General features: G+C 36.7%; 1 protein-coding gene across 7 annotated transcripts in view; it reads left to right on the top strand.

Annotated features, from left to right (window-relative positions):
* The window catches only part of LOC123550897 (uncharacterized), a 49175-nt gene that overhangs the window by 7539 nt on the left and 27594 nt on the right, over positions 1-14042 (top strand). For 4 of the 7 annotated variants that reach the window (XM_053540258.1, XM_045339372.2, XM_053540259.1 and 1 more), the window contains exon 2: positions 11017-11913. In XM_053540258.1, coding sequence (XP_053396233.1) covers positions 11613-11913 — 301 coding nt within the window. In that variant the 5' untranslated portion in view covers positions 11017-11612. The other 3 variants (XM_045339371.2, XM_045339373.2, XM_053540262.1) reach the window with 3 other exon arrangements.

The following is a 14042-nucleotide window of genomic DNA, read 5'->3' as shown; positions in this document are numbered from 1 at the left end:
GACGTGAGTTGACGTTGATCTTGACCTAGTGACCCATTTTCACATTTAAGTCGCCATATGACCTATCATGTGTCGGTGCGACGTTAAATCCAACAAAAAAAAAAACAAAAAAAAAACAACTTTCACATTTCTGTAGCTACAGCCTTCAAATTTGGACTACATGCATCGGTTTGTGTACTGAAACAAACTTTGCCCTTGACATTGACCTAGTGACCTACTTTCACATTTTTTGAATGTACAGGCTTCAGATTTGGACCACATGCATAGTTTTGTGTTCCGAAATGAAATTTGACCTTGAATTTGACCTAGTGACCTACTTTTACATTTCTCAAGCTACAGCCTTCAAATTTTGACCACATGCATAGTTTTGTGTACCAAAATGAACTTTGACCTTGAAATTGACCTAGTGACCTACTTTCACATTTCTGAAGCTACATGCTTCAAATTTGGACCACTTGGATAGTTTTGTTGTTCTGAATTGAAATTTGACCTTGATTTTTACCTAGTACCTACTTTCACATTTCTCAAGCTACAGCCTTCAAATTTGAAGCATGTGCATAGTCTTGTGTACCAAAATAAACTTTGACCTTGAAATTGATCTAGTGACCTACTTTCACATTTCTCAAGCTACAGTTTTCAAATTTGGACCACATGCACAGTTTTGTGCACTGAAATGAACTTTGACCTTGATTTTGACCTTGAGCTAGTCTTGAAATTTGGAACATTCAAAAATGGATCAATGGTGGGCGCCAAGATCACTCTGTGATCTCTTGTTTCCTATTCATTTTAAGATATTTATTTGTTGAGCAGCCTTTTTACAAATATTGTTTATATGAGAGTCAAACTTTAAACTAAAGTCAGTGTCAACACCCAGTAATTTCACAACATCTTCGCATTCAATAGCTGAACTGCCGATTTTCAAAACGGACTTTTTAATGTGTTTTTTTTTTACCAACAGCTATTGCCTGGAATTTACCCAGGTTTGCCTGCATAAGTTAAATCTGAACCAGTCAATTAAAGTATCACTTTCTGTTTGTAAAGTTGTAAGGAGCTCATCATAGTTTGGTGTGTGAAATGAGAGAGTGTTGTCATCAGCATAATTATAGAGGGTACTGTTGTTTATAAAGTAGAAAATATCATTTATAAAAACATTAAAAAGTAACGGCCCAAGAATGGAACCTTGAGGCACACCCTTATCTATTTCAGCCCAAGTACTTACAATGTTACCAATTTTAATCTGTTGTTTCCTGTCTGAAAGATAACTAGACTTTAAGTTTATAGACTGATCAGTTAGACCATATATTTTAAGTTTACTAAGGAGAATGTTATGGGGCAGGCAGTCAAATGCTTTTGATAGGTCCATCAAAATGGCAGCAACATATTCATTTGTGTGAAGAGCTGTTTTCCAGTCCACAAGTCAAGAAGTTTCAAGAGAGTCGTTTGGCAGCCATAACCTTTTCTGAAAGCACATAGAAATTTGTCAAAAATAGAGTCGAATTGCTGATTGTGAGAGAGGCTTCTCCAAGCAGAATCTCATCAAGACTGATCTTCGCAACTCTCTCTCTATCTCTTCTTTGGACAGTCTGATGCTTCTCTCTATTGAAGGTCATCCTCTTGAGTAATTCCCCTTCAAGAGAGCCTTCAAGCTCTGGTCTTCTGCCAAAGCCCGCAGAATCAACAACTAAACTCTTCTTAGCTCTGCATTGGGAAACAATAGCTTAATTAGCATGTGCTACTGTAATAAATACTATTATATGATGTGATACTAGACATAGAGACAGTAAAGAAACATATTGTACAGTACATGAAATAGTGAAATATTTGTGTTGTGCTTCTATATCATGGAACTAGTCAACATGTATGTAAAAAAACATTTTGTTGTATTTGAATGCAGTACTGTTTATCTTTGTGAAACATTAAATATTATAGCCACTACTTGTAAGTTTGTGTGATTTATTTCAAATTTAAAAATATTGCTTAAAAGTTGTCCCAGTAGTTACATGTATATAATATATTGTTAATTTATTGAGAAATGATATAAAGTATGGTTAACAAGAGCTGTCTCCATAGGATGACACATGCCCCCGATGGCACTTTGAATGAATAGTTATGGCCGATGTTAGAGTTTAGGACCTTTGACCTACCTACCTGGGTCTTGCGCGCGACACATCGTCTTACTGTGGTACACATTCATGCCCAATAATTTTAAAATCCATGCATGAATGACAAAAATATGGACTGGACGCGCCCATCAATGCACTATCATGAAATATGACCTTTAACGTCTAAGTGTGACCTTGACCTTTGAGCTACGGACCTGGGTCTTGCGCACGACACGTCGTCTTACTGTGGTACACATTCATGCCAAGTTATTTGAAAATCCATCCATGGATGACAAAGATATGGACCGGACACGAATGCACTATCATGAAAAATGACCTTTAATGTCTAAGTGTGACCTTGACCTTTGAGCTATGGACCTGGGTCTTGCGCGCGACACATCGTCTTACTGTGGTACACATTCATGCCAAGTTATTTGAAATTCCATCCATGGATGACAAAGATATGGACCGGACACGAATGCACTACCATGAAAAATGGCCTTTAACGTCTAAGTGTGACCTTGACCTTTGAGCTACGGACCTGGGTCTTGCGCTTGACACATCGTCTTACTGTGGTACACATTCATGCCAAGTTATTTGAAAATCCATCCATGGATGACAAAGATATGGACCGGACATGAAAATTGTGGACAGACCGACAGACTGACAGACAGTTCAAAAACTATATGCCTCCCTTCACAAGGTCACACTTAGACGTTAAAGGTCATTTTTCATGATAGTGCATTGATGGGCGTGTCCGGTCCATATCTTTGTCATCCATGGATGGATTTTCAAGTAACTACGCATAAATGTGTGGCACAGTAAGACAAGTGTCGCGCGCAAGACCCAGGTCTGTAGCTCAAAGGTCAAGGTCACACTTAGACGTTAAAGATCATATTTCATGATAGTGCATTGATGGGCGTGTCTGGTCCATATCTTTGTCATTCATGCATGGATTTTAAAATTATTGGGCATGAATGTGTACCACAGTAAGACGACGTGTCGCGCGTAAGACCCAGGTCCGTAGCTCAAAAGTCAAGGTCACACTTAGACGTTAAAGGTCATATTTCATGATAGTGCAATGATGGGCGTGTCCGGTCCATATCTTTGTCATTCATGCATGGATTTTAAAATAACTACGCATGAATGTGTGGCACAGTAAGACAATGTGTCGCGCGCAAGACCCAGGTCTGTAGGTCAAATTGCCATCGGGTGCATGTGTCATCCTATGGAGACAGCTCTTGTTTTATATAATGTTATTATTTTCATTCTCTGTACTGCATGCTTTTTTTAGACATAATTATATGGTTTTCTAGTTTGCCAGAAATCGGTTGATTTGCATCCACCTAAGCATCTTTCAATAAAATACATGTAATTATTTTAAGACTTCTTTTTTAGCTTATTTACAAGATTTCTTTTTTGTCTATATAAATCTTCCCAGTTTTTAGGGCTTTTATATTTTAGATATTTATGGTATGACATTTTAAATCCCCCGCTGTGGCGGAGGGATTATAGGAATGGTCTGCGTCCGTCCTTCTGTCCGTCCGTCCTTCCGTCCGTAACAAATTCGTGTCCGGTCCATATCTCCTAAACCCCTTGAAGGATTTTCATGAAACTTGGGTCAAATGATCACCTCATCAAGACAATGTGCAGAACCCATGAGTCAGCCTTGTCGGTTCAAGGTCAAGGTCACAACTCAAGGTCAAAGGTTTGAGCCTGCCGTTTTGTGTCCGCTCGATATCTCCTAAACCCCTTGAAGGAATTTGATAAAACTTGGGTCAAATGATCACCTCATCAAGACGATGTGCAGAACCCATGAGTCAGCCATGCCGGCTCAAGGTCAAGGTCACAACTCAAGGTCAAAGGTTTGAGCCTTCCATTTTGTGTCCGCTCTATATCTCTTAAACCCCTTGAAGGAATTTTATAAAACTTGGGTCAAATGATCACCTCATCAAGACGATGTGCAGAACCCATGAGTCAGTCATGCCGGCTCAAGGTCAAGGTCACAACTTAGGGTCAAAGGTTTGAACCTTCCATTTTGTGTCCGATCTATATCTCCTAAACCCCTTGAAGGATTTTCATCAAACTTGGGTCAAACGATCACCTCATCAAGGCGATGTGCAGAACTTATGAGTCAGCCTTGTCAGCTCAAGGTCAAGGTCACAACTGAAGGTCAAAGGTTTGAGCCTTCCATTTCGTGTCCACTCTATATCTCCTAAACCCCTTGAAGGAATTTTATAAAACCTGGGTCAAATGATTTCCTCATCAAGATGATGTGCAGAAATTATGAGTCAACCATGCCAGCTCAAGGTCAAGGTCACAACTAAGGGTAGAAGGTTTGAGCCTTCCATTTGGTGTCCACTCTGTATCTCCTTAACCCCTTGAAGGATTTTCATCAAACTTTGGTCAAATGATCACCTCATCAAGAACTCATGAGTCAGCCATGTCAACTCAAGGTCAAGGTCACAACTGAAGGTCAAAGGTTTCAGCTCTGTATCTCCTAAACCCCTTGAAGGATTTTCATGAAACTTTGGTCAAATGATCACCTCATCAAGACGTTGTGCAGAATTCATGAGTCAGCCGTGTAAGTTCAAGGTCAAGGTCACAGCTAAAATCAAAGGTTTTACCCTTTCACTATCCATAGCAGTGGCAGGGGATTTAGCTGTCTTTCAGACTGCCTTGTCTTATTATAAATTGCATTCCTTAATACCTTATTCATGTATGGAAGCTGGCCCGCTTAGCTCAATAATGGAGAGCACAGAACTACAGATCTTGGGGTCGTGAGTTTGAGCCCTGGGTGAGGGGTATGTTCTCCATGGCGATTTGATAAAAGACATTGTGTCTGAAACCATTCTTCCTCCACCTCAAATTCATGTGGGGAAGTTGGCAGTTACTTGCGGAGAATAGGTTTGTACTGGTACAGAATCCAGGAATGCTGGTTAGGTTAACTGCCTGCCATTACATAACTAAAATACTGTTTTTTTGTGTTTTTTTTTTTTTTTTTTTTTTTCCTTTCGGGCTCCCTATTGGGATAACCCCATTTATTTTTATAAGGTAAGAACATTTACTACAAGGCAATAACATAGAAGAAGACATTAAATTACCAATTCATACAAACATTTGAATAATAAATTCAGTAATTAAAGATAATAGTTACTTCGCCAGTGAAATAGAACTTGTTCGAAATGAAATGACAAGTAAAATTTGACGAAGTTTCTTTTGTCTAAATGTTTTCAGGCTTACAAATATCTTATCATACATGATTTAGAATTAAGTTTCATTTCAACAATTAACTAGCTGATATTTCAGAAAAAAAAAATCACAGTTCAATGAGCTTAAGTTGACAACTTATCATGTAAAAATGTATGTGTAAAAGGAAATCAATTTGACACCTTTAGTTAAGCTCTTCTAGCTTGTTTGGAAATGACTTATATAATGCAAAGGGTCCAGTGTCCAGACATCATTCATATTTTGGACATTGGAATTACATGTAATAAATAAGTGTTAAACCAACAAGCCTGCTTTTTTACAGGTATGTGATTTTACTTATTTTCTTTATTAAAGTTTTGCAAACTTAGCATAGTGCCTTGATATCTTGTATGCGTAATATTTAAAGTCCTTAAATAATAAGTAATTTTGACTCTTACTGTATTTACTATGTTGCATAAAATTAAAGTTAATTTTATTGTATGTAATTTTGAGAATTGCTTGTAAATATTAATTAAGAATTTGTTCAAATAAGATTGTCGCAGCTCCTGCTCATTTCTAGTTATTTCTAAATTTGTGATTTATAAGATTTTAAGTGAGTACATATTTTAGCAATGCTTCAATGTTAGAAATATTTTCATTTTTAAATACTTAATAGCTCAGGTTCCTAATGCAGATTTTAGTTAGTTTTGTTTTGAATAAATACTGTTGTCCGGCTAATTCCAGTTAAATTAACAACTGCTTAAAGGCAACTATTTCTAGTAGAATAATTTTTAGGTTGTACTTTTAAATTAGTACCTCTCATGCCAAGCGATATTCCCCAGTATTGTTTCATTTGATATGTACAACTATAATAATTGTTAAACAGAATCATTACTTAGTATATACTTGTTATAACATCATTCATATTTTGGACATTGGAGTTACATGTAATAAATAAGTGTTAAACCAACAAGCCTGCTTTTTTACAGATTTCTCTAAGTAATCAAAACAAACCCCACTCGGTCTCGAGATATAGGAGATGCCCAGTTCCGAACGCCGTCTGTTCGTTGGTGCGCGATGAACGCTCTATAAAATAAGTATCAATAAATACAAAACAAAAAGAAAGAAAATACATTAAAAATCAAGATTTGTGGCATGCAATCCAAGATCTTAGTTGTACTTGAAAATTGTTATTTTTCAATGATGATACACTCTGACATATATACAAAAAAGTTTTTATAATGGTATTTGTATACCACAAAAATGGTATATGAATGTTGACTTATTTCTTATAATCTTGTGAATTAGAAGAAAAGTTGAAATATTAGAAACATTAAAATTCAACATTATATAACTAAAATACTGTTGAAAAAAGGTGTTAAACCCAAAACAAACAAACAAAAATTATTCATGTATGGCAATTGGTCCTTCTTTCTGTATGTATATTTAACTGGGATATGCTTATCAATGAGCTTACCAACTTCTGATTCAAAAGAATTATAGATAATATCGATTATATCACTGCTATTGTGAGACAAGCTTTCATTTACATTTAAGTTTCCTAAATCACAGTTAAAATCTATAGGGTTAAAAATTTCAAAACTCCTAAAAAGCACATTTTTGTTTTTCAATGGTTGGTGTCATGTTGTTTATTACTCTACTTATCATATGACAGTCACTTATACTTAGTAGTAAAATTCAAAGTTTTTAAACATTATGTTTTAGAATTTGTTAAAAATACATCCAGAAGAGATGGCTTACAATTTTTCATATTTAAAAGCAGGTAGCTTCCTTAACATTTGTCAGACTAAAAAGTTCACAGATATCTAGGAGTGGCTTGCCTTTTTCTGTCAGAGAGTAAGTCAAAATGTAGGTCACAAATTAGGCAATTACTGCATAGTTGTCAAATAAAGCTAAACATTTATCTCTGAAGGCACATATGTAACACCATTTATTAGTCCCCTACTGGTTGAAAACCAGTTTCAGGGACTATATGAATGCGCTTTTCCGTCCGTCCATCTTTCCGTCCGTCTGTCCTTCCGTCCATCCGCAATTTCGTGTCCGGTCCATTACTCTGTCATCCATGAAGGGATTTTGATATTACTTGGCACAAATGTTCCCAATGATGAGACGACGTGTCATGCGCAAAACCCAGACCCCTAGCTTAAAGGTCAAGGTCATAATTGTAGGTCAAAGGTCAACAGGGCCTTTTTCCTGTCCGGCCCATAACTCTGCCATCTATGAAGGGATTTTAATATTACTTGGCACAAATGTACCTCATAATAAGACGATGTGTCATGCACAAAACCCGGACCCCTAGCTCAGAGGTCAAGGTCACAATTGGAGGTCAAAGGTTAATCAGAGGCTTTTTGTCCGGTCCATAACTCTGCCATCCATGAAGATTTTAATATAACTTGGCACAAATGTTCCCATGATGAGATGACGTGTCATGCGCAAAACCCGGACCCCTAGCTCAAAGGTCAAGGTCACACTTGGCAGTCAAATGTTAACATGGCATAGGGTTTTTTTCCTGTCCGGTCACACATAGAGGCCAAAGTTCAGATACTAGAATGACATTGTCTAGAACACTTCTTCTTCATGCATGGAGGGATTTTGATGTAACTTGGCATTAATGTTCACTACCATGAGATGGATTGCGCAAGAACCAGGTCCCTAGGTCTTAGGTCAAAGTTACACTTAGAGGTCAAATGCCAAATTCAAGAATGACTTTGTCTGGAGCATTTCTTCTTTATGCATGGAGGGATTTTGATGTAACTTGGCACAAATGTTTACAACCATGAGGCAGTCTTGTTTTTAGAATTATGTTCCTTTGTTTTACTATAAATAACTTATATTGTAACTTATTTATTACAGGCTGTAGGGAAAAATTGAGACCAGTTTTCTGTAGTACAACATGCGTGTTACATCCAATTTTTAGCTGTATTTTGACCTATCTCTACATGGTAAAGAGTTTTGTGTGGACTTGTATAGAATTTTTTTTTTTCCACTATAAATAACTTATATGATACCTTTTTGATAATCGGCCAAAAAAAAAGTGCTATATGAAAACAACTAAAGGTTTTTATATATGCAAATTTCAATCCAAGTGTTTTTTTTTATAACATATTGTATATATAGTACAATATTGTTTATGCATTATTGACCAGATATCAGTTCATTATGTTATACTGCAGTAGAGAAAATTAGGTGCCCTCCAGTAGGGGACTTTGTATTGCATGGCAATACTTCATTCACTTGTTTTTGTTAAGGGTTACCTCATAAACTAGGTTTTTAGCTCACCTGTCACGAAGTGACAAGGTGAGCTATTGTGACCGCTTGATGTCCGTCGTGCGTCGTGCATAGTCCGTCGTCCGCCGTCGTCAACAATTTCTAAAAACATCCTCTTCTTGAAAACCACTGGGCAGAATTACACCAAACTTCACAGGAATGATCCTTGGGTGGCCCCCTTTCAAAATTTTCAAAGAATTTAATTCCATGCAGAACTCTGGTTGCCATGGCAACTGAAAGGAAAAACTTTAAAAATCTTCTTTTCAAAAACCAGAAGCCCTAGAGCTTAGATATTTGGTGTGAAGCATTGCCTTGTGGACCTCTACCAAATTTGTTCAAATCATGACCCCGGGGTCAAAATTTACCCCGCCCCCGGGGTCACTTGATTTTACATAGGAAAATCTTAAAAAATCTTCTTCTCAAAAACCAGAAGCCCTAGAGCTTAGATATTGACATGTAGCATTGCCTAGTGGACCTCTACTAAAGTTGTTCAAATCATGACCCCGGGGTCAAAATTGACCCCGCCCCAGGGGTCACTTGATTTTACATAGGAAAATCTTCAAAATTTTTCTAAAAATAATCCAGAAGGCCTAGAGCTTAGATATTTCACATGTAGCATTGCCTAGTGGACCTCTACAAAATTTGTTCAAATCATGACCCCCGGGGGTCAAAATTGACCTCGCCCCATGGGTCACTTTATTTTACATAGGAAAATCTTTAAAAAATTTCTAAAAATAAACCAGAAGGCCTAGAACTTAGATATTTGACATGTAGCATTGCCTAGTGGACCAGACTACAAATTGTTTTCAAATCATGATCCCTGGGGTCAAAATGACACCGCCCCAGGGGTCACTTGATTTTACATAGGAAAATCTTCAAAAATTTTCTAAAAATAAACCAGAAGGCCTAGATCTTAGATATTTGACTTGTAGCATTGCCTAGTAGACTTCTACAAAATTTGTTCAAATCATGACCTCCGGGATCAAATTGACCCCGCCCCATGGGGTTACTTGATTGTACATAGAAAAATCTTCAAAATTTTCTAAAAATAAACCAGAAGGCTTAGAGCTTAGATATTTCTCATGTAGCATTGCCTAGTGGATCTCTACAAAATTTGTTCAAATCATGACCCCGCCCCAGGGGTCACTTGATTTTACATCTATATATAGGAAAATCTTCAAATTTTTTCTAAAAATAAACCAGAAGACCTAGAGCTTAGATATTTCACATGTAGAATTGCCTAGTGGACCTCTAGAAATTGTTTAAATCATGACACTTGGGGTCAAAATTGACCCCACCCCAGGGGTCACTTGATTTTCTTTTTCTTTTTGGTTAAATTTCTTCATCTTCTTGTCCTTAAGTGCAATGATAACAGGTGAGTGATATAGGGCCATTATGGCCCTCTTGTTCAATGTATTTACACTCAAGATCTTTTCTTCTTCTTGATGGTATGTCTGATCTTACAAAGGAGGCTAATCCTCCATAATGAATGTCCCTGTCTCTTCTATCAAGCTTTTAGCCTGAAATATTAAAATCAGAATCAAGGTATGTCTATGATGGATCTATTTTAGTTTCGGAAAGGAACAGAATGTCTATAATTTGATCTACTAATAATTCATGAATTTCCACAAATTTGGAATTCAAGCTGTTTATGTTCAGATGTGCAACCAAAAGTTTTTTAGGATGTTTTTGTCGTATTTCTCGGAGTTCTGTGAAGGGTGATGGTGAGATAGGAACATCATCGGAGATTGAAACGTTCATACTGCTTATCTTCAATATTCGTGGAGCAGACTGATTGCTGATAACTACTTAAACTAATATTAAGAGGGTGATTTTGTTCACTGTCAGAAATATTCTGATTTGATTTAGTGACAGAGATTCTGTAGAGATGATGCATCCCATGCAGAACTAGGGTTTGTCTGTATTACCAAGTCTGATGTACTCCGTTGGTCACAGATGCCCGCACATTTCATATGTGACCATACATCACATTTGTCACAGCATATAGCCTATAATGTTTTTTCGCAACTGCACGACCACAAGTACCACATGGAAACCTTATTGGGCCTGGATTTGATGCAACGTCTCTAAGATTTTCTTGCTTATTAGGACCTGTTTTATTAGGTTAGAGGTCAAAGACTTTATATACATTTTTCTTGTTCGGCTTTGAAACTTTTTTGTAATGTTTGGATTCTTAGATATCGAAATAACTGGCAGAAACATTCCCCATAACAAGGTGATGAAACAAATTTCGTCTGATGTACATATCTTTTAAATGATGGTATTATTACTTCATTTAATTAATTGCCCCATAAAGAGTAGAAGACTTAAAATTGCCTGGCAACACCTCTTTCACTTATTTAAATGATATTATATAAACTGCAAATAATTTAGAATATGTTATACTTCTCTGAAATATACATATTTTTTATTTCAGAGCTCAGGCTGTTTGTGTACGACAGATCACGAGGAGAATGCTAATCAGTAATTTAGTAGACCTCATGGTACTGCAACAGTAGTCTAGAAGAGAAATGCTGGCACAGTGATTTAGAGTAATATGACCAGTCATCTGGAGAGAAGTCACATTAGTGCAAACAGTTTGGCCTACTTTGATTGGGGCAAACATAGTTAAGCTGGTTAATAGTTATGGCAATAGAGGTGTGTGTGCTGACTTGTGGATTGATGTGTTTGACACTGCATGCTTAAGATGAGCAAAATGCAGTACAAAAATCAGTAACTTGTGTCAGTGGATAGCTGCACTGGTCGACTTCTTACACATAAGAAAACCATCAAATTCTTTGACAGCAACCATGGTTAGATGATTGAAGTATGCCCGTAATTTTTAAAGTGGTACAAGCATTGTAATGTAATTCAACTGAAGGAGAGAATGGCTGACTCAGTGGTTTTAAAGCAATATAATTATCTAGGGAGATTCAGACATGGATATTTATCATATTTAAACCTTTAGTTTTGATCTAGACTGAGGTTTGGAAGACATTTAAAAAAAAAAAAAAAAAAAAAAAAACTTCAGAAATGCTCCCGACAAGACCAAAACTTGAGTCTGAAGATTCGAGCTTTGACGACCCATTGACAGTTAACCCATGGAGAGTTCTGGTTGACAACATTTGTCAGAATTTGGACCCACGTACATTTGAAAATTTTAAAATATATTCCAAAGATCATTTGGGAGATGAATACAAAGCCCTTGATTCGGAAGAGCAAGAGTTACAGTATATCAAGTACTTCAGTGTACTGGAGGACATTCTGGGAGAAAATGGGGCAGTGGATCATCTAGAGCATGTGATAGGATGTATTAACTTCCATGGTGGAATGGGTAAGAAACATTTATGTTACCTGATAACAAGGTCAAATGAAACAAATGTTTCTAGATAACTATGGAGCTGAAATTATGACATTGTAAAGTCAGTTGATTTCATGGGCTTAAACTTTCATGGTTTTGGCCAAAAACAGCTATTTCAGAGATAAAGAGTTTTGTAAAGTAATTAGCCAAAACATCATTGAGATAGGAGTTTGTGGGTTTCAACTTTTGATGATAGAATATGCTGATTGTTCAGAAAAATTTCTGAAAACCGAACCCTGTCCGGATCAAGTCATATGTCCCGTTTTCAGGGGATTTTCACAGATTTGTTTGAGGTACATAGCATTATGTATACAATTTTTTGTCCATTCTTTGTTTTATCTGCTGGTATTATCTTTAATGTCTTTTTGTTTTTGTTTCTCTCTTGTATTATATTAAAACTGAAAAATTATAGTCATTTAACACAAAACCTCATAAAATGAAACTTTACAGGAATGTTTCTCTTATCATGGAAATGGAATAGACGAGCTCCTATAAATCTGGCATGGAATATGCATCATGTGAAGATTGATCTTTAATAATTATGAATATTTATATTTTTCATATGTGGAAAAAAAAGCCATTTTGGTAAAAGGACTTGTACAACAAGAGATCTAGTCATTATCAGTTAACTTCGCTCTCTTAGATTAAGATATTTTTATGCTCTCCGGCATCTACTGATGCGGGAGGCATATAGTGATTGGCCTGTCCGTTCGTCCATCCATCCATTCGTTCGTCCGTCCATCCGTTCGTCTGTCCGTACGAGGTTAACCAAATGGGACCGTTTCGTCTAGCATCAATACCCCTTACTAGAATGACTTGATATTAATGCAGATGTAACCTGTGACCATTACTCATCTTCAGACATCACCTGACCTCAGTTTGACCTTGACCTTGACCTTGACTTCATTTTGGACTTAGGTTGCTTTATATGGGCCAGACTCGTGGTTAACCAAATTTGACCGTTTCATCTAGCATCAATACCCCTTACTAGAATGACTTGATACTAATGTAGATGTAACCTGTGACCATTACTCATCTTCAGACATCACCTGACCTCAGTGTGACCTTGACCTTGACCTCATTTTGGACTTAGGTTCCTTTATATGGGCCGTCTCTTGGTTAACCAAATGGGACCGTTTTGTCTAGCATCAATACCCCTTTCTAGAATGACTTGATACTAATGCAGATGTAACCTGTGACCATTCCTCATCTTCAGACATCACCTGACCTCAGTTTGACATTGAACTTGACCTCGTTTTGAACTTATGTTGCTTTGTATCAACAAGGATGCCACAGGGGGCATCAGGCGTTTATTGAACGCAGCTTCTTGTTCATTTGATAGTTTGATAGCTAAGATACACATTTAAACACACAAATAAGTGTCTTTCACAACTGCTAATGTAACATTTGTGTCGGATCAGACATGTCACCTGTTTGAGATAATGTTTTTAAAATTAAAGTGACAATACACAAACGTTTTACACTTATTCTCCAGTGTTCAGAGGATATTTTATGTTTAGTAATCCTTTGTGGCCATGAAAAATTGTCTGGTTTTCAGAATTCAGAATTACCAGAATTCAGAGTGTTTTTTAAAAGAATGTATGACAGAAAAACTTTGGAATTCGAAAATCATCCAATTTTCAGAGGATTCGGTTTTCAGGGTTTTTACTGTAGTTAAATTTGTTGGAGTAACACAACCACAAAATCTACTAAAAATAGTCCCCTGCAAATACACTGTATATCCTTTCCCTTCATGCTCAAAGTTGCTGACTCTCAATCATTAGCCTAATTCCGTAGCAGTTTCTTGCAAGAGATGATTTTTCTTTGAGGAAGCTCTCCAGCTGGCTTCTAGAAGATCAGGGTTTCTTCTGTTAAAGCCGGAACAGAGAACATCTAATGAAGATCATTAAAGTTGGTATGTTGCCAGGATATATTTTATATGTGCTATAAACTCATTTAATATTTTGTGGAGATGAAATTTCAGGATTTTTAACAAAGTGAGGTATGAATTTGTGGAGATGAAAATAGTTGGAATTTACTTCTGTGAATGATGCAACAACAAAATCCCTACAAAAGAGGGATACAAACATAGAGCCCTACAA

This window comes from Mercenaria mercenaria, chromosome 4 (assembly GCF_021730395.1).
Source record: "Mercenaria mercenaria strain notata chromosome 4, MADL_Memer_1, whole genome shotgun sequence".
NCBI classification, from domain to species: Eukaryota; Metazoa; Mollusca; class Bivalvia; order Venerida; family Veneridae; genus Mercenaria; species Mercenaria mercenaria.
This window is presented reverse-complemented; position numbering and strand designations above follow the sequence as displayed.